Source organism: Triturus cristatus, chromosome 8 (genome assembly GCF_964204655.1).
Source record: "Triturus cristatus chromosome 8, aTriCri1.1, whole genome shotgun sequence".
In the NCBI taxonomy this organism is placed as follows: Eukaryota; Metazoa; Chordata; class Amphibia; order Caudata; family Salamandridae; genus Triturus; species Triturus cristatus.
In genome coordinates this window covers 1451799125-1451825996 of record NC_140591.1, presented here as the reverse complement: position 1 = coordinate 1451825996, position 26872 = coordinate 1451799125, and the positions used below count along the sequence as shown (strand labels likewise).

Sequence of the window (26872 nt, the reverse complement as noted above, 5' to 3'; positions counted from 1 at the left end):
CCGGCTCAAAGAGACCATGTAGTAAAAGTTCAAACAGTATGTACACAGCCATTTAGCCGACAACCCGGGGGTCCGGCGGCACAGGTATAAATAACCCTCTGAACATAAATGGGTCGGAAGATAGGTTAGCTTGGAGGGATAACGGGAAGGAGCAATTTGGAAGCCCACCTAGGTCAAATACCATCCACACCTCCCTCGCAGGGGGGCAGAGCTCGACCACGGAGCCCATCTGGGGTCATCTCAGCACCAATCACTCTGCGCAAGCCGGCATTTCACCCAGCCGCAGACAACCCCATTCACCCCGTCTCCCATACAGCCCCACCACAACAAACCCCCCTAGGTTAGATACACCAACCATACACGCAACGCATCCCGGTAACCTAACCCTCCTCCTCAGCGGAGCTAGTCTGGGCTGCTAGATACGCTTTAAACGGATCCCAGATGTCTTTGGCTCTGCTCTTCAAAGGTTGCGTTTCGGCATATATCACATTCTGGTCCTGGCAGTACAGAACATCCCCCAACCACTCCTTGAACTTAGGTGCACGACCCCTGCCCCAACGACACGCAACTCGCCGTTTCGCGAGTAGCAACACAATATTGACAAATTTACGGTATGCTTTAGGCACCGACGCTGTATAACCCAGCAACATCACAAGCGGGTCAAGCTTAACCACTTCTCCCACCATGGCCGTAATAGCAGCATGGACCTGTGTCCAATAATCAGCCACCCCCGTGCACAGCCAAGCTAAATGTAGGAAATCAGCTCCCTCCGAACTGCACCTCTCACATCGATCAGAGTCCGACAAACGAAATCGATACTTCCTCACAGGGGTGTAATACCAGCGCTGTAGAAACTTATAATGGATAATACGCAATCTGCAGCTGGAGGAGATCCGGGAGGTGAGCTCACAGCAATACACCCACTGCGCCTCCGTAATGGCCCTACCCAACTCGACCGTCCAGCCATGAAGCGCTCTGCCACCGACGTCTCCACCACACCCGCGAATACTGCCATATAACCGTGAGACCAGGTGCCTTCCGTCCGCAGAGGCAAGCAAGATCTGCAACGGATGCACCACCTCGGGCTCCTCCGGATAGTGCGGTATCACTAGTCGCATCCCCTGCCGCAGCCGGAGATAATAAAAGACTTCCAGTGGATTCGGCTGATATCCCGCAAAGAATTGTTCCTTTGTCTTGAACTGACCATTCTCAAAGAGATCCCCCCAACAGCTGACCTTTATCTTAGCGCATAACATCCGGAACCCGCTTTCCTGCAAAAGAGAGAGGCCCGGATGATAAACCAACGGGAGCCGCGGGGCATAAAGTAGACCGGCCGATAGCCTGCGCATTAAGCGCTGCCAAGCATCAATCGTGCTGGTCACGGTGGTGAGCGGTGTGTCGAGCGCAGTGACTGGACCATGGATGAGGCCCTGGAGCGGCAAAGGGCGCGCCAGCCAGTCCTCAACCGCTAGTTGCGGCATGTAGGGTGTAGGGACAAACCAATGATATGCAAAGTGCGCCTGCGCGCTCATATAGTACACCTGAAAGTCGGGAACGTCGAATCCCCCTTTGCTGTATGGCAAGGTAATAGTCGACCAGGCCAGCCTGGGCTGCTTACCAGCCCAGAACAATCGCAGCAACTCAGAGCGCAGTGTTCGGAAGAAGAAGGCACCTGGGTAATATGGAATATTTTGGAAGAAATAGAGAAAGCGAGGCAGCACTACCATTTTTATCAATGAGGCCCTGCCGGCCATCGTCAACGGCAGCGAGATCCAGCGCGACACATCATCCGACAACTTATCTATGGCCGTACCATAATTCAGACGTAATGTCTCTTCCCGGTTCGTCGAAATACGAACCCCCAGGTATCGGAGATCAGAGTCACACCACTCCAACGGGTAATCTAGTGCATAGCGCCCGATCGCCGTCGTCAGGGGGAAAAATTGCGATTTCCTCCAGTTGATGGGGATCCCAGACAATCCCCCAAACGCCACAAATTCGCGGAGCAGCGAGTTCAGGTTGTTCTGCGGATCCACCACATAGAGCGTTATGTCATCCGCATATAAGGACACATCTATCTGCCGCTGACAACACCGGAAGGCACTCTCCTTGTGGAGTTGTCGGATACGACATGCCAGAGGCTCAATCGCTATGGCGAACAACAGCGGGGATAGCGGGCACCCCTGCCTGGTACCCCTAGTCAACTGTATCGGCAGCGACAGTTCCCCATTGACCAATACTCTAGCCGCCGGGCCGGTATATAGTAATTTTATCCAAGCGACAAAGATTTTGGGAAACCCCATTCGGTACAGTATAGTGAACAGGTAATTCCACTCAACTGAGTCGAACGCCTTAGTGGCATCAAGGAATATTGCCGCGACAGGCAGCTCCGGCGCGATCGTTTGAATCAATGAGAAGAGCGTACGCAGATTATTAGCGGTGGATCTACCCGGGACAAACCCTGCCTGGTCTGGGAGGGCAATTTTAGTCATCAAGAGGGAGAGTCGCGTGGCCAGTACCTTCGCCAGAATCTTGGCATCACAATTGATCAGGGAGAGCGGCCGGTAGGAATCACAGTCCTCCGCAGCCTTGTTCGGTTTCAGCAAGGAGGTAATCACCACCTCCCTCATCGAGCCCGGCAAAATGCCCGCTTCTAGAGAGTCCTCATACACCTCCCGTAATACCGGAGCCATTATGTCAATGTAACTTTTATAAAATTCGGCTGGCAAGCCATCCAGACCAGGTGCCTTACCATTACTTAATGACATAATTGCTTCCCGTATCTCATCCAGCTCAAACGGGGCCCCCAGAAATTCCCTGTGTTCATCGCTCAGCCAGCATAACGCCACGTCGTCTAAAAAGGTCCCTAACTGGACATCACCCACGTTGCGGGCAGTGTACAGTCCCTCGTAATGCTCAGTAAACCGGCGTAAGATCCCCTGGGTATCATGATGCAGAGCTCCGTCCTGCGTGCGTATCGCTAAGATGTGTGAGGCGCCCCGTAACTGCCTGGTGATGCCCGCTAATGCCCGCCCAGGTCTCTCCCCTTCACAATAACGCCGGGCCTGCCAATGTTTCCCCCTGAAGCGGGCCTCTCTCTCCGCCTCTCGCTCATATTGCGATAACTTCTCCCTAAATTCCTTGTGGAGTGGACCCATAGGCTCACGGGCCATGGAAGTCTCCAGCTCCTTAAGCTCAGCTTCTAGCCTGGTGAGTGTGCCCCGTAGGACCCGTAAAACTCCAAAGCACTTAGATATGCAAAAGCCACGGACCGTAACCTTAAACGCCTCCCAGATGGTCTCAACACTTGCCACAGTTCCTTTGTTGCGTGGAAAAAAGTCCGCGATCTCTTCCCCCAATTCTGCCTGGAACAATGGATCCAACAGTGCCGTGGGTTGCAAGCGCCACCGCGACCTTGCACCGCCGTAGCCCGGGATGGCTACCTGCACCAACACTGGACAATGGTCTGAGTAGGACCGCGGCAAGTGGGTCACCCTGCCCAGGTCAACCGCCAGTCCCCGGGATAGTAGGCAGTAGTCAAGTCTAGCCCAGGTGTTGGCATACACCGTGAAATGCGTCCCCTCACGAACCCCAGCAAGCATAAACCTCCAACTGTCCATTAGCTCGCCCTCCCTCATTATACCCTCCACTGCTTCTCCCGCTTTTCTGTTATATTGGGGGCTACCATCCGATCTATCGAGCCCCGGCGTCAGCGTGACATTGTAATCTCCACCCCATACGAGATGCATGGACCCCACATTGAGTATCTCGCCCCACAATTTGGTGTAAAACTCAGGAGTGTCCACATTAGGCCCATAGCAGTTGACAATAGTAACAGTATCAGTGCCCAATCTACCCCACACCAATACAAATCTACCTTCATCATCCTTGCGTTCACCCATCCGTACAAACGGCACAGTTTTTTTAATCAGAATCGCCGTACCCCTGGCATATCCAGAGTATGAGGAGAAACAGCGCACACCTGCCCATCTACTCGCAAAGGTATAGTTGGCCCGGGGGCTAAGGTGTGTTTCCTGCAGCAGGGCGATTTGCACCTGATGTTGATCCAAATAGGCCACCACCCTCCGGCATTTCCTCGCATCATTCAGTCCACGGACATTCCAGGACAAAACAGCTAGTCGAGAGATACGATCCCGGTCAGCCATCCCCAGTTAGCCACCCATGACTCACGCGGCATTCACCCAGCCTTAACGATGTCCCAAAGGATTGGCCACCCCAGCTAAATCCCGGGCAACATACTTCCACTACTGCTCCAAGAACCCCCGCAGCCGCAGCTCCGTACCCTGCAATCTCCCGCCTACTCCCCGGCCGACCCACTCCGTACTTTTTGGTTGCATTCCTCTCATTCTGTGAACCCCACCCACACACACCTCCACAACTACCCTTGTACCCACCCCCCTCCCACTGAAGCAAACCCCAACCTGCCAGCAGCGTTCCCTCCCCATCCCTCCCGTACAAATCCCAACAACTAGGGCGAAACCAGCCCTCAGCCCCAAAAACGTATGCTAGGGTAATTCCCATCGGGTAACAGTTCTAGGTGGCACCACTATGACCCCCTCCATGCAAGCCCGTCCGAACCACAACCTGTGTAGCCCAGCCCGGCAACCAGGAGGGGGGTGTCCGGCGCCATAAACAGCGGAAACCTGAGGAACACCGTCCACATCCAATGATGTCCATAAAGCAGGTGCAACAATACAGTTCTGCTGCGCAGGCCAAGAGGAGGTCCACGCCAGGGGGGATCCCGGCAACGATCGGCCCGCAGGATACCCCCCCACCCTCCACTTCTACAACTCCCACCCGGAGTTCAGGGCAATATCCATCCTAAATAAGGTCCAAGCATGGCCCAACGGCCCCTCTCACCCAGGAGTGTATATACATAAACAGTGCTGCTTACTCACGGGTCCACATCATCGAGCTGTTCTTGACCAGGGGCCAGATCATCGTCCGCTCCCGTCTCCAGCCGCCTATTCCGTTTGTGCTGCTTGAGAAAGTCCTCCACCTGTTGTGGAGTGGTGAAGAATTTCTGCCTGCCCTGGTATGTGACCCGCAATCGAGCAGGGTAGAGCAGGGCGTAGTCTATTTGCAGGTTGCGCAGTTTAGCCTTAACTGCGAGGAATTTCCGACGCTCCTCCTGGACAAGCGGGGTGAAGTCCGGATACAACGTGAAGGAGTTGCCCTCATGCGACAGCGATCTCGTACCTCGTGCCGCCCGCAGGGCCGCATCGCGATCCCGGTAATTCAGCAGCCGGGCTATGATCGGCCGAGGCGTCGCCCCTGGCTTCGGTCTGGGACCCAGTGCCCGATGCGCCCGCTCCACGATAAAGTGTGCAGAAAAAACCTCCGAGCCGATCGCCGCCACCAACATCTTCTCGACATACTCCTCCATTTTGCCCACATTGGTAGATTCCGGAATACCCACGATGCGGATGTTATTCCGCCTACTCCTCGCTTCCAAATCCTCATTCTTAGCGGCGATGACCCGTAGGAGATTATCCATTCGAGATAGCTGCGACGAGTGTTGGGTCACCGCATCCTCCGAGTTCGATATGCGCTGCTCCGCTTCTTTTAATCGACCCTCGTGCGCATCGAGCTTGTGCACTACCGCATCCATACGTGACGAAAGGCGATCCACCTTGTCCGCGATTGTCGCGAACCCTTGGCGCACCTCACACAGCACTGCCTGTATACTCGTGGCCACCTCCGTAGCTCCCCCCGATGCTTCGGGCGCCCCATCCGGAGGGCTCAACTTCTCCCCAGGCGTTAATGCTTTCTTAGGAGCCGCAAATGAAAGCTTGGGTTGTCTAGTGTCCGTCTTGCCCATCTCTGTGCCAGGGCAGAGCTCTCCAACACCACCGGTGTGGGCCCCACGCCGTCTCCCCACGATCCCTCACTGCTATTTCCTGCGCCGCTCCAGATGTCCAGGGGGATCCCCGTGCTCGTCACTCAATGCTGGCAGGCCTTACCGCATCCAGGTCTCGAGTGATGCGTCCTCACCGCTGTGCCAGTGTCACTTCTGCCACTCAGGACGGACGCGGCAAAAACACACCACTCTGCGAGCAAAGGGGCTCAAGCAGCGATCCTCCGGCCCGGGGGGGGGTAGCACTCCAAGCCCAAAGAGATTGTTCCAGGTGTCGTCTGCGCTCGACGCCAGCCGTAGCCCACCGGGCCTACCGCGAAGCTGGCACTGCCTCCGCTTCACCCGGCCCCCCAGGAAGGAGGGAGGGAAGAGATCGATGCCTCCGCCGCCGCCGTGCGCACCAATGGCCGTCCCTCAGGGGCCCCGCACCACCACAAGCCGGCACAAGATCCGCCCCAGGCACACAGGCCTCGCAATCACTTCGGGGGACAGGGGGTGGGGGGGGGTAGAGGAGCAGCCCCCCACGGACCCTCACCCGTCGCTGTGGCCGTCCGATCCGCTTCTCTCAGCCAGCCAGGTCACCATGAGCTCCAAGGGGCCTCCCGGATCGTCTCTGCCGTTTGCGGCCTTGCACCGCGTCACCAGCCTCGGCCTCGCCTTCCGGCTGGATCCGGAACATCAGCACGGCAGCCTCCAGCTCCGCTCCCGCCGCAGCTTGCAGGCGGTCCCGCGTCGGTCTCCCAGCAGCCAGGGCCCTCTACGCCGGACCAGTTACTCTCGACCACCAACTGGACCCGCGACTCCAAGGACGGCTCCCAGGTATGCGCCCAAAAGGATAAATTAACGGATTAATTGCGCCGGACTGCGGGAGCCCTACAAGAAGGCGTCCATTCGCTAGCGCGCCACCTAGCGTCCCCCCGTGTTCCTTCCTATCTTTATCTTGCCTTCCTACTATAGGCATCCTTCCCTCTTTCTCGTGGGTCCCTGCCCTCACGCGAGCCTCGTTAGGACATCAGCTGGAATGTTCTCAGCTGATACGTTCTAAATGTGACAGTTGACAGTTATGTTTTCACAGTTAGACATTTATGTTCCAGCTAGCAACCTGCACGGAGAACTCCTGTCGTATGGTGTGTTGTCATTTCTACTTAAATAAATTAACTTATTTAAACAACACTGGTTCCAGACAATACTGAGTTTTATATAGCGCGAACTGGACCCGAATCCAATCGGGTATCAGAGCGCTTTACATAGCACCAGTTACGTTACATGAGGACACACATTCATTTTTTGTTAGGCACGGGGAGATTAAGTAATTTGCCCAAAATCACAGGATGTTCAGCGTCATTACCGAGACTCAAACCCAGTTCCCCAGGTCCGAAGTCGAGAGCACTAGCCATTAGGCCAACTCCTCTCCCCTCCTCAACTCCATTAGCTGCTGATGTGTCCCTTAGGGTCAAAACGTTGACCTAGGCGTCTACAATGTTAATAGAGTAGGATGTTCTAGGAGAGGTATTCCAAGCGCCAAGAGTGGAGAATCACTGAAGTGGAGCATCAGTCTGATGCAGAGGGCGATATGTAGGGACAGGCAAATGGTAGGGAGTACTCTGGTTTAATGTAGTTTTAACACAACTATCTGATGCGAGCGATTTGCATGGATTTAAGTCCCCTTGTCTAACAAACGTTGTTGAAGTTCTTGGTGCACCCATTATGGCTGCACCAATAACAAGCCACCAGGAATAAACTGGCGTTTATCATAGATCTTTCATGAAACAGAAAGAACACCCTCAAAGTAGGAGGATTTGAACGCACTTTGCACACATTTCTTTGAATTCCAGCCACCTCAACACAGAGGCGGCCATCTCGAAAGGCTAGGAGTTCAGACATTACTATACAAGTCACTTAAAGTCATGCAGGGATAGACAGAACCTCCGATAGTCAGAGGACTAACAGTACCTTGTACATCACCTCACACGTGCAGTCACCTCAGTCTGATGGGTTATACAGAGCCTCATGTGCGACTGAAGTATGACAAATGTATGCAAACTCTCCCATGGCACTGCCAACTCTGGGGGATTAACAGTCTCCTACAGGCTGAGATGCCAATACACCACTTTGAATAAATTCACATAGATCGCAGCACAGGGATATACACAACCTTCAACAGGACACAGGTCACTATCTGGGAATACTCCACACACTTTCAAAGCACCGACAAAGGATGCACATGTGTTCCTGGAGGTCAGTTAAGCTCTGTGCTGCTGTTTAGACACAGAATTGTCAGAAACAGTGGTTCCTGTGGAATAATAGAATCAAATATAGATAATAAGATGCACAATCGCAATGGAAGGGTTAAAAAATGATGACAGGGCGAAGACACCACATACACCTATGGTTTTGGTTTGATACAATCGTATTTTATATTTAACAAACAAAATTCTATATACAATAAAAAAGAAAAATGTACGTGGTGTCCCCAGTGAGAAACAGGAACCTAAAACATTGGTGACATAATTGTGACAGTATTTTACAAGGTTTCCGAGGTATTCAAAAACGTCGACCATTTAGTAAGTCAATACACAATATAAATAATATGCACTGTTAATGGTTCTCTTTCTTTTGTTACGGACGACGTTTCGACCCTATACATGATTTAGGGTCTCATCAGGATGGATTTAGGGACATCTAGGAAAAGAAAAAATAATGAAATAAGCATATGGCCCATGTACCGGCACAAATGCGACCAATTGGATAAAAGGTCATAAAACTCAAGAGTACCTGACGGGTAGATTGCGCAGCCGCGTGAGGTGTACGTGCCAACAGTGGGTGATAGAGAAAGAGGAAAACGAGATACTCACAAGGACACCCAGCCGGGTACCGATTATGTGAGAAGAAAAACAAAGAGAAGAATATTAAGTATAGGGACGGCAGGTAAGATGTTAGAGGTGCTGTAAGGGCCATCTGTACTAATGATAACACTAAGGAAACCTTACCCCAAGTGAGAGTGAAGGCTGGCACTCTGTGAGTAGCTGAGCACTGTTACTGTGTTGATGATACACAGAGACGTGTATGAAGACGGTGATGAGGAACTCTGTTAAAAATGGGAACATAGCGCATCAATGCTAATAATGCCTTCCAGCGCACAAGTTAATCCAGTTGTGATTTGCACCAAAAATGTGCGCAGGAAGGAATTATTAGGGTTGATGCGCTATGCTCTGACCTTTTATCCAATTGGTCGCATTTGTGCCGGTAGATGGGCCATATGCTTATTTCATTATTTTTTCTTTTCCTAGATGTCCCTAAATCCATAGGTCCTGATGAGACCCTAGATCAAGTATAGGGTTGAAACGTCGGCAGCAACAAAAGAAAGCGAACCATTAACAGTGCATATTATTGTGTATAGCTGCTGTATATTGTGTAGCTAAATGGTCGACGTTTTTGAATACCTCGGAAACCTTGTAAAACACTGTCACAATTATGTCACCAATGTTTTAAGTTCCTGTTTCTCACTGGAGACACTACACACATTTTTCTTTTTGATTGTATATAGAATTTGGTTTGTGAAATATAAAATACGATTTTATCAAACCAAAATCATAGGTGTTTGTGGTTTCTTCGCCCTCTTACATCATTGTAACCCTTCCATTGCGATTGTGCACCTTATTATCTATATATGATTCTATTATTCCACAGAAACCATTGTTTCTGACAATAATTTACCCACCCAGGTTCCTTCGTGAGTTGGGCTCCCTTGTCCTTTTCTCGGCTGTTTAGACACAGAGCAGCCCTTTTACATGCACACAGCTCTGCCAGGTGCCTGCTGTGAAGCGCGTGCATTCTGTCTTCCCTTCCTAAACACTCTCCGATCCTCCAATCTCTCTCCAGCAGTCCATTAACCAGCAGGAGGCTCCCAGGCAGGGCCCATCCTGCAGGGAGGGGTGTGACTCAACACTGCATTTCATATGGATCAGGCGAACAGTGCATTAATTGTTGTTTAATCATGCACTGTAATCACATACACAGCAATTGCCCAACTCACAAATGCTCCTTTTATCTACCGCACAAGGATCAAAGGCTGAGTGGGCAATGCCAGAATTCAAACATATTATTTAAGGTACACACAGTGTTCTGCTCATACATTAATTAATAGAACTATCTTTCCATTTTCTATCTTTTTCAGTCTTATTTGGTCTGGGTCCCTGAAAACCAAATCGCCTTTAGGCAGGTGGTTTGCTGTAGGGCGTGTTGTGGTGCTGTGCATTGCGTGCGCTGGTTTGGAACCCAAGAACAGTTTACAGTCACAAGGCCACTCCTGGACTCCTCGTTTGCACGAACGACCCCATTCGTAGAACTGGTCTCAATGAAAAGGCCAAGGACTGAATCCGCACGTTATAGTCGGTGGTTCCCATGAGAGCCAGTGCCAGCTGGACGGTAGCAATAGTCAAGGGTTTAGATTCCACCACTGCATAAACCTATAATTATCCCTTCAGCTGTATGGATTTCATGAATATATTGGAGAATGTGCTTATTCTGCCAAAGGACAGCTGAGACCATGAAACTTAAGGACAACTTTTTTTTCTTCTAGGAGTTTGAAAACGAATTTCTCAGTGGTGCCACGCGTTTCGCAAGGTGAGCTACGCTATGTGCTAGTGTTAACACGCCGTCCCTTAACGTGCTCTCGTGCGCTGAGCTGCTGTGTAATTGGTCGACTGATGACTGCCTCTACAGTCTGCCAATCACAAATCAGCTCATTCACCAAAGGGCAGAAGCCTTCGCTTACAGCTTCTTTCTGCAAGTATACACCCCCTCGCATGCAATGGCTCAGAATCCGATGGGTCAGAACCTGCCGGGCATGGATCACAGCCTGTTAACCCCGACAGAACAAACCGGGAGCCAGGCCACAGGCAGGCAGGAGGCAGGGGCACATCAAAATAGGAGTTTTCAAATGCTTACCTAAGTGCAGGGCAGGCTGAGACTCTTTCCACTATGGGCCTAGGCACCACTGCACAGAATGCACCATTAATAGCTGTGCCCCTGGGTAGGCCCATGCCAAGGTGGCAGAGTGCCGTCCAACCCCCAACACCCCCCCCCCCCCAACTAAAGTCATCAAAGAGAGGCTCTAGAAAGGATGTCTTGAGATAAACTGAGTCAGTTACTTCCAAAACCCCCTTGGGACAGGCTTCTGCCTGTTATAGAGGCAGCTGTAGCCCGTGAAGGTAAGAGCGGTGGGGCCGGGTTGGGGGGGGGGGGGGAGGGGATTTGACAGACGACCACAAGGGAAAATTAAATGCATAAATAATTTTGCCTCGTCGTCTGTCAAAACCTTTTCCCCCACCCGGCAGGTCATTTTTTTTATCTGTGATGATTGTGGTAATTTCTTAGCGCTGTGAAGATCGGCATCCTGCTATAGGCCACACCTGGGCCCGTATGTACACAAACCATACAAGTTTATACATTCTAAATTGAGCACAGATCATTTGACCGACAGCGTGTGGTGGGACTTCACAGATTCCATGATACGACTGGGGGTGGAGGTGCACATTGTGGGGGAATTAAAGAAAAAGTGGAAGGATGGGAGGAGATTTATTTTTATTTATAAAGTTTTATATGACGCAAACTTGACCCTAGTAGGGTATCAGCGCGCTTTACAATTGGGTGAAGGAGACGTTTCCCAGGATACAATTAGCAAAGGGTCTTCCTGGAGATGGACCCGGAACCGGTCTTTGTTTCGATGTCCTTCCCACCCACGTATCTTCTCCAATATCCACCCTGACCGGCTACATAGCCTGCCTGTTACGGGGACTCTCAAAACCGGCCAGGTAAATAAAAAAAATCTCTTTCAACTAAATTGTAACTTCCCACTGATGTCACACTGTCAAACAACACACATCTTACCCCTGCTAGATAAACTGACATCCCACACATCACTTACACAAACCTTTTCCTACCTTTAGATTAAAAACTGACCTTACTAATCATGGCTCATTACAGTTTTCCACGAAGTCTCCAAGGCTAGTGAATTACTTGCAAGAGCAGCTTTTGTGGCAGCCTGGCATTGGTAGGTTTACCTGGGTATCCGCCAACCACAACCCAGAAGACTGCAGCTGTCAAACCTTGCAAAAACTGACCTTTTCACAGCACTGTTTCTGTCAGTCACGTGCTGTGTGTCTCAGCCTATCCTGTCATATGTGATAGGCCCACCCACACGTCAGGTGCAGTTTATATTTGAGAAATGTGGGAACACTGGATGGTAGGACTTTTGTTGTGAACCACAAATTCTTGAATTTTCCACCATATACATTTAAGAAAATGTGGATTTGTACCCAAAGTTCAGGGTTTGCAGGGCATTCTCTGTTAGAAGACATTGTGGTATCAATCAAGCTGCACCACCCGGGATTACCCTGGAGCTCTGGTTTTAGAAATGCCGGGGGTTGCCGAGGCTCCCTGTCTGCTCTTGTCCTTCCATTGCCACCACAGTTTCATGCTGCAAATGGGCTCTTTCAAATTAGCTTGCCACGTGTTGTTTTATGAGGGTTAAAGCTTCTCTCTAAATAACAGCGGTCTCCATTTTATTGCATGCGTTTCCATTTTCGCACTTAGCACTGCTTCGTTTGCACCACGTCACTCTATGAGGCTATGTATGAAATGACATGCTCTTGAAATACAGTCATACAAACATGGCTCTGTGTTCATGTGTCCTGTGTTAGACTGATCTTAAAGGGTCTTTCTCTTATTACATATGGAGCTAAACGCCTATGTCGTTGGGTAATAATACATTTTATCTGATTATGGAACCCATGTTCCTTGTTATGTAAATATGTAAATGCATATCGACACAGGTACCTTTCGCTATGAGTAACCCTGTTGTTGTACAGCTGCATATTTTAATCATGGCCAGCATTCAACTGCACTACGTGTTCAGCAATGGCTCTGAGCCAACGGTTTTAATAGCACACACACATCAAGTGCTCTGTACCTGTAAACAGAGACTTTTTCTAATGTAAAGGCTCTATGAGGACAAAGCAGCGAGCCCTGGACTTCTTGTCTCACTTCCCACCTCTAAATAATCTCTCTCTCTCTCTCTAAATACAATATATATATTATTCACCATATCAAAATCAAAATTCCCTATCGAGGTCTGACCTGAAAAGGTCATAATATGTTAAGTCTCAAGATTTGTATATTTCTTCTTTATTCAGGTGTTTCTATGTCTTGTATGTTACCCGACTGCCACTTAGTAACAATAAAGGTTAGCATAAACATTGTAAAGAGCCATAGACTCCGAAGGGTACAAACAGTTACAATGGTCTCTTCTGTGGCTGCAAAGGTCACCTCTAGCTGGAGCCTGCTAATGAAGGATAGGGCTTGAGACTCGTGCGTCCTAATGGGCCCATCTCAAGAGAAATTGTAGATCTGGGCATGACCTCTGTAAGCAAGATCATCTTCAAGACCGCTGTGAAGGACGGAAAGCTAGATACCTCACTGAGATAGATGCCCAATGAATTAATAAAGTGTGCACCCTCCTTTCCGCGTAACCTTCCCACACAACTGGCTTGATCAGCCTGGAATCCCACATTTCACCCTGGGATATACAACAATGCTCTATGATAACAAATGATAGCGCAGGGGGTGCGATTACCACTTACATGGATCAAAAGGTTAGCTTGGGCATGAAGAATATCTCTATTTATTGATTATTCTAAAGAAGAAGCTGGACTTGGGTCCTGGATTATCAGATGGTGTGCCCATATAAGCTTCTGTCAAGGAACCCCTGCAACACATTTATTTCTTATCCCCATTGTTTGGAACAGTTAGAAGGCTTTGGTGGAAGGCTACTGAAATGAGAACAAGCATTGGCATAGCCAATAGGTCTAGCGTTTGGGACCTGCTGCATAACTAAATACTTATAAGGTCCCAAAGGTGAGACCTATTGGCTATGCAATGCTTGTGTTTTTTTAATGTCCACACCTAGTTCAAGTAAAGTAAAAAGATCACATGTTAAGAAAAAAATGACAAAAATCGAGCAAAACCGTTAAAGGATGAAATGTAATACTACTGCGAAGGGGAATTCTTGGCCCAAAAACGAAATGTTTCTCACAAAGAATCAGAGTCATTCCACATATTCTTGTGAATGAAACTAGCCGCCCTCCAGTAGTCCTTTGGAGATGTGTTTTGCAGACAGACTTTGTGAATGGAGAGGGATCAGCACAGGGTTTATTACTGTTCCTTGCCCATCCTGCCTTCTGTGTACCGCTCCTAGTGGTATACTACCAACTCGACTCATTCACCTTCTAGCCAGTCCTAATAGCCATTATTCCACTGCCTCGCTAATCCGGGGAAAGTAATGAATGAATGCACAGGTCATTTATTAAACATTAAAACTGCAGTCTTAAATCCAATTACTAATGTGTGGGTTCAAGGTAAAACGCACATGGGTTTTTTAAATGAAATCCCAAGCTTCCACCTTCAAATGGGTAGAAGTTTATGCTTTTAATTTACTTTCTGAAATATGTATTTACAGTGTAGTGACCTGGCATATTGCGTGACTAACAAAGTTCTGCACTAGGAGCACAGTATATCCTGTTTCCTAGTCCCTAGCGGTAGATATTTGTAACTGCCCTTACTTTCTCTAGCAACCTTAATGTTGCCATATGTAAAGTTGATTTGTAGTAGAATTGGCATTTTTAACTTGTATATCGCTACTAAGTTTTGAAATTTTGGTCTGCACACATTAACGAAACACCTTCTGAATAAATAGAGAGAGGGGTTCTTAAAAGTGTGGCAAAATAATCCGTGGATGAATATTTTTTAAAAGCTGCTAAGGGTATCGCTGTTCGTTGAGGTTTCCTTGGTAGAAAACAGAGAAATGTTTTTTTGTATACACGGTGCAGTGTTAGCTCTCTGCTCTAATCTCCTAGACGCAGGTGCGCTACAGCAAAGGCTGCACGGACAGCGAAGGACTCGGCCTTCCAAGTAAAACTATACTATGCAAATTTCTAAAGTGCATGGCTACCCTAAGCTTCTCAGCACTAGCCGAACTACAGTTAGAACACCTGTGCTGAGCAGGGATCCGTATGAATAGATGTTAATTAATTGGGAAATATCCATGTTCTTAACAGTTTCCTGAGCAGCTACCATCCATAGCTCGATAGGCAGTGAGTTCCATAGCTTTGGAGCAAGATGGGGGAAGGAGCGGCCACGCACACTGTGGAAGAGCCTGTGTAGCCGTCCTTAAGCCACAGCAGAGTTGCAAAGCCCCCCCAAAACTGAAAAAACAGTGGCTGTGTACCACTTAGCATGGAGTCTCACAGATTCCTGGTGACGTGTTCCAGTCCCTGGCGGCACCTCCTATCCATTCCCCTGTGAGGGGGTAATATATGCTCCGTGGCCTGCGGGGCCTCTTTTTTACTGTCATTATAAACAATGGGATATTCCCAAATGGTCCCTGGACCTGGGTATCGGTTATTATAAAGAAACAATGGTCCCGGACCAATTATTCAAGGAAGAGTTAGATTAAAAGAATTGTCAACTTATTTGAGCTTTCATTAATCAGCTTCCAAACATCTGTAAATCGTGAAAATAAATGTGCAGAAAAATCACTAGGTATTATTACAATATATTTATTTAGTCATTTAAAGGAACAATCATTAGAGGGTCAAGAAGGTAGAAAAATGTTCTAGGGAACGTGTGCGAAGGAGTGCTCAAGTGTATATATATGAGTCAAGAGAGCTCAAAGTGTGTAGAAAAGTAAAGGGCATATATTTACAAGACTGTACAAAACTGATATCCAATAAATAGGTCCTTACTCCATCTGGCAGCTACTGCGACGGAGTAAGGACGTCGATCAGATCATCTCCAGTTGTAAAAATCACGCTGTGCCCTGGACTGCCTGATCCATTCAGCAAACTTTTGGCACACATACGGGCCTGAATATTACGTTCCATGGATGGTCTGGGCAACACCGCCATGGTTTATATCTACTGAATAACGGGATTTGTCCTTAGTTGGCCCTTGCCACTTTACGGGCATTGGTGTAACCAGGTTTTGGACTCCAATAGAGCATTGCAAGATTGATGAGGCTCACTTCACCCCTCCCCTTGTCCGGAGGAAGATCCGCATAGCTGAGGTATTAAAGTCCCTCTTTTGCTGATAAGCCAGATCGAAACGTCGACGCTACCCCCTACCGCACCTGGACCAATTTCCCCTTCCCCATTACCCCCGTTTACAGCCTTAAGGAAACTCTCCTTACAAATTCAAATGAATAGTTTGCATGTGGCCAGGTTGCATCTAACTGTTTATTGTATATCAGTTTTGTACAGTCTTGTAAATATATGCCCTTTACTTTTCTACACACTTTGAGCTCTCTTGGTTCTTTTGTAGTGTAGCAGCGTTTCCTTTTATTTACAGCCCAGCAGGGCGGAGGTGGCTTGGCAGAGCTGTGCCTGCTTCTAGTATTCGGGTGGCAGGAGGTGCTCTACGGCAGGAGTTGAGAGCATCGACAGCTGCGTGTGTCCATGTATGGCGATAGCGGGGGCGCCTCATGTCTGGCTCGAAGGTGCGCTGGTCCAGCCATGTGTGAGTTTGCGGTGATAAAAAGCAGAGAGAGTGCGGGTGAAGTTGTGTCGCCAGAGTTTTGTGTGTGGGGGTCTTCAAGGGAGGGTTGGATTGCTTTGGCAGAGCTGTTTATTGTCATTAATAGCACTTAAATATAATGGCTACTCTAGTCTAGTCAGTATCGGGGGAGTGAGTGCATCCCAGAAATACAAATCGGCGAACACTGTCAGCCAGGAGTGAGGTGCATTGGCAGAGCAGTGTGGAAAAGCGAGCAGGCTGCAGGTCAGGATAGAGGTGCTTTTGGAGAGTAGTGTGCGGGCCCAGATCTGCAATATCAGGGCTGCACCAGGTTGGCATTGAGTGGTGCGCGGGCCTCTCTGGTGGAAACGCAGATACTACTTGCGCATGGGGAAGAGGTGACGCATCTCGTCCTCACCGATTTCTCTCACTGCGCCCATCCCTTCCCCACTGCTCTCTGTGCTCCTGGCTGTATATATCGCTTTTTAAAACGTGTCTCTGTTGTTCTCTCTTCTCTCTGTTTGTGCCGTAGATCTGCCACTTGGCTGGGAGATGGATTCCACCCCGAAGCGGGTTATCTACTTCATCAAGTAAGTGTGGGGGGTCCTCGTGCTTTGTGGCGCAGGCCTGTGGCTCTGGGTGGAAGGAGTGAATGGGTGCACGTGGCCTGAGGCAGGGGCGGCGTCTGTTCTGAAGATGAGACGGTGCTTGGTGTCACGCGCCATGCGATCCCCTGTGATTCTTGAAATAAAAGGGAGCCGGTGTTTGCAGTGCAGGTGCACCCTGTGCCTCCCACAAGGCAGTGGTAAGAGACTGTTTGCAAAGAAGGTGCTACCTGTGCATTCCATTGGAGGGCATGGGTGTGTGTGTGTCTGGGGGCGGACAGGAGGGGATCACGTGACTAGGCCCTGTCTGGCTTCAGCACTACAGCGAGGGCTTTGCATATGGACTCTGACTCTATGGCTGCAATGCAAGAGCAGTCTGGACACTGGCAGGATGAAGGGGCCCTGTGAAGGGGGCACAGATTTCAGGATAGCTCAGAGTTACACTCTTGCTGCTGACAGATGTCTCACCTGTACGCCACAAGTCCTATTCCTTGCAGGGCTGACTCCCTCTTTAATACTAACGAGATCGAGGCATTGAGTACATTTACAATGGTAATTGTGACATCTGTTATGAACTGAGTTTAGGAAAGACAAGCATGGAGATATAAAGCACTATATGTAAACACGGCTTGTTCCATTTGTGGGAAGCACAAGGCACTTGATATGGGTTGGATGGAATGGACGGTGGCAAGGTGGAGGCAGGGAGTGGTGGCAGCATGGTGGAAAAGCCCTGCACGTTAGTAGGGTGGAAAAATGGCACTGACCAATGGTAAGCTGTCAGAGACAGGCTTTGCCATTGGCAGGAGGGCTACAACACTGCCCATTCACAAAAAAAACGGAAGGAACAGAGACTGACCACTGAAGAGAGAAAAGTGTGAATTTTCGTGGTGAAGGAGCTGGCATTGACTAGTGCTTGAGGCAACGAAGTAGTCAGCTGGCACCTGGCCGCGCTGCTGCTCGCTCCCGAGGACCCTAGGCCACAGGACACAGAAGGCGGGACATACACCCGCCTTGGGCCAATTGCGTGCTGTCTTTCTTAGAAAGACCAATGCAAAAACAACAGTTGATGGACAGAATGCAGAACAATGTCATACATTCACCCCAGTACAGAGATCTGGGCCTAAATCCATAGTTTTTTGCTCACCATGCCGTTCCAGTTTGAACCCAGCCATATGCAAATCAGTCTTCACCCTGTGCCTCAAGGGAACAGTCCAGCCCAAACTGCCAAGCCAGGTCCTCCATGGACTGGAAACAAGCATCCTAGGACCTAGGTTTGCTTTGTTCGACCCTAAGTTGGCAGGGTATGCCCAGACGTGGGTCCCTTGCTCACTTTGCCACTGGATTCAAGATAGCCTGGCAGATGAGGGTTATGAACCCGAAACCGGTCCCAGGATGCTTGTTTCCGGTCCAGGGAAGACATGGCTTGGCAGTTCGGGCTGGACTGTTTCCATGAGGCACAGGGTCAGACTGATTTGCATATGGCCATGTCTGAACTGGGGTGGTGGAGTGAGCTAAAGAATGATAATGGATTAAACCCAGATCAGTTGACTGGGGGTGAGTGTTTGATTTGCTCAAACGCTTCATCCATCATTCCCTTTGGTATTGCTTTCTTAGAAAGACAGCACATAAATCCAATAGCAAGTGATAAAAAAAACACACGCACGAGCGTGTGTTTGGAATTTAAAGCCCTAGCTAAATGTCTCGCAGAGAAGTGCATGCGCGCTGTCTCAGGCGAGACCTAAAAATAGAACACATCTAGATATTGTGAGGGCAAGTTTATAGTTGACATATGATAGTCAAGTGGAGCTCGCAGTTTGCAATGGACAGGTTGAAAAAACTATGATGTACCTAGTGGAGGTGTGAGAGCAGCTAATAAAGTTAACAAAGGGCAATGGGATAACAATATGTGCTTACTTCTAGCTCTTGACAGTGCCACAGGGTCTCTCTCTAGGATAACAATTGAGAGATTAATAGTATGAGTTTTATTATTTAATGGGCACGAGTGTTATTTAATGAGTATGAGTTTCATCTCCGATATTTATAAACATGATGCATTCGACAATATCTACATATAAAGTCGACAGTATGTATAATGTGATGGTTTAAAATTCAGCAGTAAAGATGACCCAGTTTTCAAAGTAATTCAGCCCATTTCTCATGAAGACATTAAAAATAGGTATAAAATTGTAAATGTGTTCCTCCACCAGGAACCACTGATATGAGGTGATAAACCTTTCTCTGTTTGAACCATATTCCGGGTCCCTATTTTTGGGATCCTCTACATTTTTACATGTCTTTGTAGATGCTCCAGCCTGGACTTTGCTGCAGTAGCCATGTCAAAAAAAGAATTGACGCCCAGTACAGATCCATTTGGTATTTTGTACGCAGCAGTGGCAAGATCCTAAGAACCGTCAAACATTTGATGTTAGTCCTTCACTTGACCTACGAGGTCTGGTGGAAGGAGGACAGGTCAACATTGAACCATACACCTTTTGAAAGCCAAATTTAAAATCATGTTAAAATCAGTAATCCTGGAATCAACTCATGTTGAAGTGCGAAGAATAAAGTGACTTGTTCACAACATACAAAATGCTATTTGTAAATGTGTTGCAAGCCTTGAGTAGTTTTTTTTACAAGGCAAAGTCCTGCCAGCGAAACTACTACATGTGAGTGGACATATTCCACATGAATCGTTCGGATCAAACATTTATGAATCATTTCTATGTATATCATCTAGTCTGTCTGAATCTTTTCCATGGCTTTGCCTTTCAGATAAAGTGCAGAGATAAAATCCCTTTGGGATATAAAACTGGGGTCAGCAGACCATTTAGTTGTTGGTTCAGTTCTGTCAAAATAAAAACATATCTAATACTGCATAAAGCCCTAAATGTCCATACATACATCTTAAATGCCTATAACTGTGTTATTTCCCCAAAAGTGCATTACGGTTACAGCTTGAAGACCAACTTCATTCGAATCATTACATTCAGGGTTTCTAGCCTTTTCTCAGACTGACAAAAACCACCGATATTAAGTATCACGGCAGATTGTTTTAAATCAGCCGAAGCAGCTACACAAATCAATCCACTCTATCCTTGGTTTAAAGAGGTGGAAATCCACAACCTCAGATGGACATGTTCTTGAGTATGACCTGAGTAAACTCCTTACCTTGTGTTTTCAGTTTTTCTGCTCATGCACTGGTGCAGGAAGAGATAGTCCTGTGGGGCGCTGGCCGACAGTGTGGATTGGTGTATGTGGTTGGAAGGCGCATCGAACGTAAACAACGTAGGCTGGCTGGAGTGCGCCGGAGCTGAAGACTTGCGTTCCCGCAGTAAGAGCTGGTTGGAGCTGCTCAGCTCTGCAGGGGAGGATCGTGGACCATGGCTCACTAAGGGGACATTTTATATAGCATCAGTAAGAGAAAGAATAAAACAGGACTATGGTGAAAACTCAACATACATCAAGGAATTTATCTTGGAAAACGTAATTCCTTATATGACATCAATATTTTTTCATTGTCTGTGAGGTTGGCAAGAGGCTGGGGGGTCATTTAAAATAACAGTAACAAAAACAACAACTGTTATTATCTTTTGTGCCATTTTCATTAGATGTTTCGTTAGCATAAATCCATAGTGACTATCAGAAAGCTGTAGATTTTACCAGTTAAATAATTCATTTATTGCCAGTTTTTATTGCTTGTATAGGTAGCCAGATCAGATTTCTGAGAGCTGTACAATAGGTTACTTTAATCAACTAATAATTATGCATAGCGTTATGCAGTTACTGGACATGGCCATTGCCTGAGCATCTCAAATTAATTAAGCATTGTTTCAAAGTTATACAACTTATCAATTATTTATTTTTTCCCAATTTTCCACTGCACTGCTATTCCTGTAAAGACATGAGCGAGTGTTATATGTATGCACAAACATAATACAGAGATATCACATGGACCTTTTAATTAGAGAGAAACATTAACCGGATCAGCATTTGGAAAAGTAGAGAAATCAAAACATGGAAGTGAATAATTTAATATGATATGAGGTGAAATCGAAATAGATGAGCTTTCAAATGTTCCTGAAGGTGATAAGCTGGTTGTGGCTTGAGGGAGGGAGGGAGCTCCTGTGAGGGACTGTTCTAGCATCAGAGATGTTTTCTGATCGGGTGTCTCCAGGTGGAGTGTTTGTTCTGGCTCCGGAGGCCCTTGTTTCTTCTGAATATTGTGAGAAGTAATACTTTGTAAGGAGGGCTACAAGGGTCACACAGCCTTGTAAGTCAAACATCTGATTAAAAAAACTACTCTAGCCTGGAAAGCGACCTCAAGTAATGCTTCAGAGACAGATGCTAAGCATACACTTACCTTTTTTGTGAAATCCCATACCTCTTCTTTGACAGTATATCTTAAATCCAGAGGTAGATCACTCTTTGTCAGAACTGGGAATAACTGAACTCTTGTATCATGTGATTTGATTTAAAACACTGAGGGCCTCATTCATGGGTTTTTTGCCGTAGGGCCGCGCAGCAGGCCCTGCTGCTGCGCTTCATACAAAACCCTTTAGGCACACACTATGTACAGTTTATATATTTAGAGTTTTTTCACAGTGTCCTGGTCATCAAAAATATGTTCTTGAGTAAATCCAATTTCCACATGAAAGTTTATAGTAATCTAAATCTTTTGGACTCCAGAGATCTTTTATTATAGATCTTTTTCAGTTTTCAAAACATCAAATTCCTTCCAGTAGCCAACAATATCCCAGGGCAATAACATCAATCCAATGGTCCAGGTTCAAGACCAGACGTTTCCTCATCCGTAATGTGCCCAAAGTAAGTAGAATGCTAGATTTCTTGATAAAATTGTGCCAGGTCAGTTTGTGTCACCTCTTCGGCGTTCAATTAAGTATAATACCATTGGATTTATGTTATTGCCCTGGGATATTGATACACGGCTCTGAGGCAGGAATCATGGTGGTCTTTCGGCCTCCCTGATATAGCACGGCTGTGCTTTTTATTGGTTCACAGAGAGATAATCAGCCCTGATGAAGTAGTTAAACCCGATGAAACACTTGTTGACTACTGGAAAGAATTTGATGATACAAAACCCAAATCAGAACCCATCATTTGATTCTTGCCACTTCTCCAAAACTGCTTTTCTTCCGTACATCGAGCCAGTCACTACTGTATTCTCGGCAATATCCTTAGACTGCCAACACATTACACTCTATGGAGTATGCAAACCCAGCTCTGGATGCAAACCCATTTTAAAGGCAGATATGAAATCACTCACACCTTTATTCTCGGAATCTTCAACTATGCTGTGTTCCTTAAAAATCTGCACAAGCCTCTCATGATAAGCATGCACTGACCTTTTGCCTAGTTCTCAAGATCTTAGACCAGTTAACTTACTTTGTAAGCACCTTCTTTTTCAAATGCTCCATCACTGCTCTCTACTTACGTTGATTATTATTATTCACAACTCTACATTCAGTCCATAATTCACTATGAACAGCAATCTCCAATAGTGTGTCCAAATCAGCCCAAACATTTTCAAAACTGTTGTTAATATATGAACTTCCTTATATCGCTTCTCAGGTTTCTCTAGCAATTTTGGAAAATTTGTCATAAAAGCATAAAGATCACCTATTGTCCAAGGCACAGCCACATAATTCCCTCCATGTACTTGTCTCAAACGAAATTATGCATCTGCCTCTAACTCAGAATCGCTAACGGACCCCTTCGCTTTCTCTTAGTTGTAACTTTCTTCTTCCACCTTTCTATGTACTCCTTCAAATTCCCCAACTCCTTCCTTCATTTTGTCAACTCGATCGCTAATGTGAGCTCATAATGTTACCAGTCCCAATTCTTTTATTTCCTCAGTAGTGAAACCCATTTTATAATTTATCTCCACACTCCTCATGTTACTGATGTCAACCGCACAATCATCAGCTAGTTCCTAAAGCTTATCATGTGCCCCATTTGCACACCATGCTGCTTCTCTGATCAAATATCTAATTTCATACACATTTTATGACATCAGTCTGTTTAAATCAATTGTCCCTAGTAAATGTCTCCAAATTCAATCTTTAAAAGCCTAACATTAATATCTCTCTCTAGGAGGCTCAGGAGAAACAGCAGCAGACATGTCATCTGAAACTGGAGAGACAACAGAAGGATGTCTGCTAGTATTTGGTGAAGATGAGGCACTCGCTGACACACCCACTACTGCAGGAGCGGCCAATCTCTGTGCCTGTATACGCGTACCCTCTCCCACTGCACCCGTATCAGGTACAGCGAGCCCCTGCACCCGTCTCTGGATAACATCAGTATAGGGAAGAGGCCTGGAATTCAAATGATCATTAAAAAAGTTATCCTCCTCATACAAATACTTTTCTCAACTCTGATTTTCTCTCTTTATCCATCATCGTCTTTCTTTTTGTCTGTTGTGTCTTTGACTATTCATTTTAACATATCCTCCCCTGCAACACCTCTCCTGATGATCCGACTTGTCTTACAACCTCTGTCTGAATGAACCCTTTATTTGCTTCATTTTCCTCCTCTCCTTGTCTGTAGCCATTCGATCCAATTTATTAAATGCCTCAAACGGTGTGGGTCTAGGTTTAGGTTTCCTCTCATTTCTTGCATGTCTCAAGAAATCTAGCTTTCTAATGTTAATGGTATCCTCCAAAGGAAATTGCAAATTCTCGCCACCAGCGGTGGCAGTCGTGAATGCAGGTTCATATATAAAACCCAACATTCCTCAACATCTTGTACGCAGGAGAACACTCTGTAGGTATTTTCTGTACCTCCGTAGCAGGTACGCTAGGGGCTTTAGGCTTTTTTAACGGAAAACACATTATTCTCCCGCACAAGAATCCAAAAACCACACAAAACAAGCTAGTGAACAACAACCACCCTAGTGTACTTTGCCAAAAGTCAGCCAACCCACAGTGATACGTTGACAGCAACCAACCAATGACAGAGTGACACTGTAGTGATGTCACACCAATCCCAGCGCAACTCCTTCTTTGACTAACCAATCATAGTATATAGGAAAACAATTGCGAGACTTTCTCAAAGAACGCACACTAATAAACCTAAATAAATCTGGTCTGTTCAACCTAAATGAGAGAAAATAAACAAATTAGAATGAAAGAATCTCACAAATGACAGTAATAAGACTAGCGCCTTCAGAGCACTTCTCAAACTCCATTCACACTAAGGCAGACTCCCGCCCAGCAGCAATCCACTCCTGGCTAGCGTATTTACTCCAGCGCACCGAAGAGTAAATAACATCAACTTAACTACGCATGCAAACCCTAGAAAGGAAACCTGTTAAAACAGAAAAAAGTCCTATCAGTGCGAATGCGGCGCCTCGCAAAACACACTACCTCTAATGCAGTCAAGTTCACCAACCAATAATAAAAACAAAACCTATCTGATGCAAATCACAAATGAGAAGAATACATCAAATTCAGTGTTCAAGCCACTATCGCAACCACAAATCAACATCACATAACTGAAAACTTCAAATGCAGCATAACAAGCCAACACGCAACATAGACCACAAGACTTCAATAACACACCGAGTCAACAAAATCGTTCCGCCCTAGTCATACTTACAATTCTCTCTGTTCAGGAATAGCACTGGAAGTCAGGGACTCAGCAAAACCCATCAGGAACATCTACACTGGAAAATGCACTAATACTATGTACAGGGCAAAAAGATCATTTCTAAAGTAGAAAGGAGGTGCTCTCAACTGTCATCCATTCTCTGCTATCAAAATCTGTGGGAGCGGGGGATCCTAACATTGACCACCTCAAAAGTTTACCTCAACAGGACACCTACGGGTTGATGAATCGGAGACAGTGATAAAACTTGTTTTCATGAGGTAATGTGTCCGGAGGTAAAGCACCTCCCAACAAGGCAAAAAACAGCAAAATGAATCATTTCTGCATTCTCTGTATAGCTCTCAATTGAGAGTCTTTATGGCATCGACTCTGCAGCACTTTATTTTTTAATTCTGTTATAAAACGTTTATCTTGTATTTGATCTAGAACTCAGTTATTGGGTGGGGCCATTCAATTCTTCCTATTTACTTAATGAATAGATATTTCTGAATTTGAAGCTTTGGAAGGTGAGTTAATGCGGGACACATTTCCTCAAGAAATTGAGGTTTAACACTTACCCGATCCAGTAAATGTGGGAACTCTAATTGAGGTACATTTTGGGATGCCTACATTTTGGGGTGCCGTGTAGCTCCCACAATTTTATCAATTCTGAAATAAAGCCAGAATAACATCCTTCTATACGTCATAGGAAGTGCAATAGCATCATGCCAGTATATACATGTAAAATCGAGAATAAATCCACATTCTGCATGTGGTTAATGCACAAAACATAACTGCATTGCCATTCGACTTAGGTGAAATGGTTTTGCATGCAATCACAAATAATTTAGTCGAATCTGTTCTGCTGTACCCCAGATTTCTCACGCGGCCTTGACTAAAACTCAGCAGGGGTTGTTAGAGTTACAGAGGAACAGTGAATCCAAAAATGTGGTTTTTGTATCCGTAAATGTCATGTCCTGCAAGAATTCTTTATCTTTAAAAGGGTATTGTGAAACGTTAAAAAGAAGGCTTTACCAAACAAGGAAATGGTTGCTTTATGGAACATCTGCAGCCTGTTTCTTTGTAAACTTTCTAAAGCTTAAAGGCTGCATTGCCAAGTTTAACACAGCACGCTGTGCTACCAGGACAGCAGGCTGGTGTATGCTGCACGAGGCGCTCACATACACAAGTCAACCCATTGTGAACCTATAAAGGACTGTGAGGCTGGAAAACAAAATCTGATAGAAAAGTTTCAAAATGGATAGAAAATAAAAGCATGGCGCCCCCGGATTAATTACCTTGTAATTATGGCGGCCATTGTCTGGGCTGGGACGGAACATGAAATGAGGCCAATGTCGGACAAGAGTGGAAGCGTGCAGCGGCCCCTCCCTGGGGGAAGCTCTTTCAGTGACACTTTCATTGATTTTCAAAATGAATTCCCATCACAGAGATCCCGCAGTGACCTGGACCCCGACAGCTCTAATGGCGGTGGAGTGGCGCGTGGCTGTGCCATTAGCGGCGCGGATGTGCTCTGTAATGGCAGGCGGGAGGCGCATTGTTCGCTTCCTGAACAGGCGATGCATGTTTCAAGCAAATCCCGGATATCAAAATATTGTGTACGACCGTGCTATCCAAACATTTTAGAACCGCAACCCACTTCTCATAATTACAGACTTTCGTGGCCCACCTAAGTAATTTTAATGGCCATGAGGTGGGTGATTTTGTAATGTAACCCAAGCATTGTGTGGCAGTGAGAGCACTGTCATTTACAGATAGCACGTTTCTATTGAAATGACCGCTAATCACAGACATGCAGGTTTACTGATAAAGCTATACTGCACACAAATGAGGTGCGGAAATCGAGTTTCAGAAAATATTTATCATTTGTGCATCACCAAATTAAGGGGCCTATTAGGATGGCGTGCCCCTTGCGGTGCTGGGACCAGCCGCCAGTGGTGCGGCAGTCCCTCACCGGCAATTAGCATCCCCCATCCACATCATTGTGGTGGGCGGTGCACACAGCACCGCCCGCCACAATGCTGTGGCTGCACACTGTGCATTTGCATGCACAACGTGGCAGGCACTGCGCGGTGCCTGCCATGTTGTGCATGCAAATGCAGGGGGGTACCATAGGTACCCCCATGTGCCCCCCACCAACATCCTGGGGCCCCGCAACGGGCCCCCAACTGTGAAATCCGCATGCCTTTCCGCCACG

At 46.9% G+C, this 26872-nt stretch overlaps 1 protein-coding gene across 2 annotated transcripts in view; it reads right to left on the bottom strand.

Moving 5' to 3' along the window:
- Positions 1-26872, bottom strand: part of GAB2 (GRB2 associated binding protein 2) — a 480907-nt gene that overhangs the window by 75806 nt on the left and 378229 nt on the right. For both annotated transcript variants that reach the window (XM_085623240.1, XM_085623241.1), the window contains one exon: positions 20221-20440. In XM_085623240.1, the coding sequence (XP_085479366.1) occupies positions 20221-20440 (220 nt within the window). The remainder of the gene's footprint in view (positions 1-20220; positions 20441-26872) is intronic.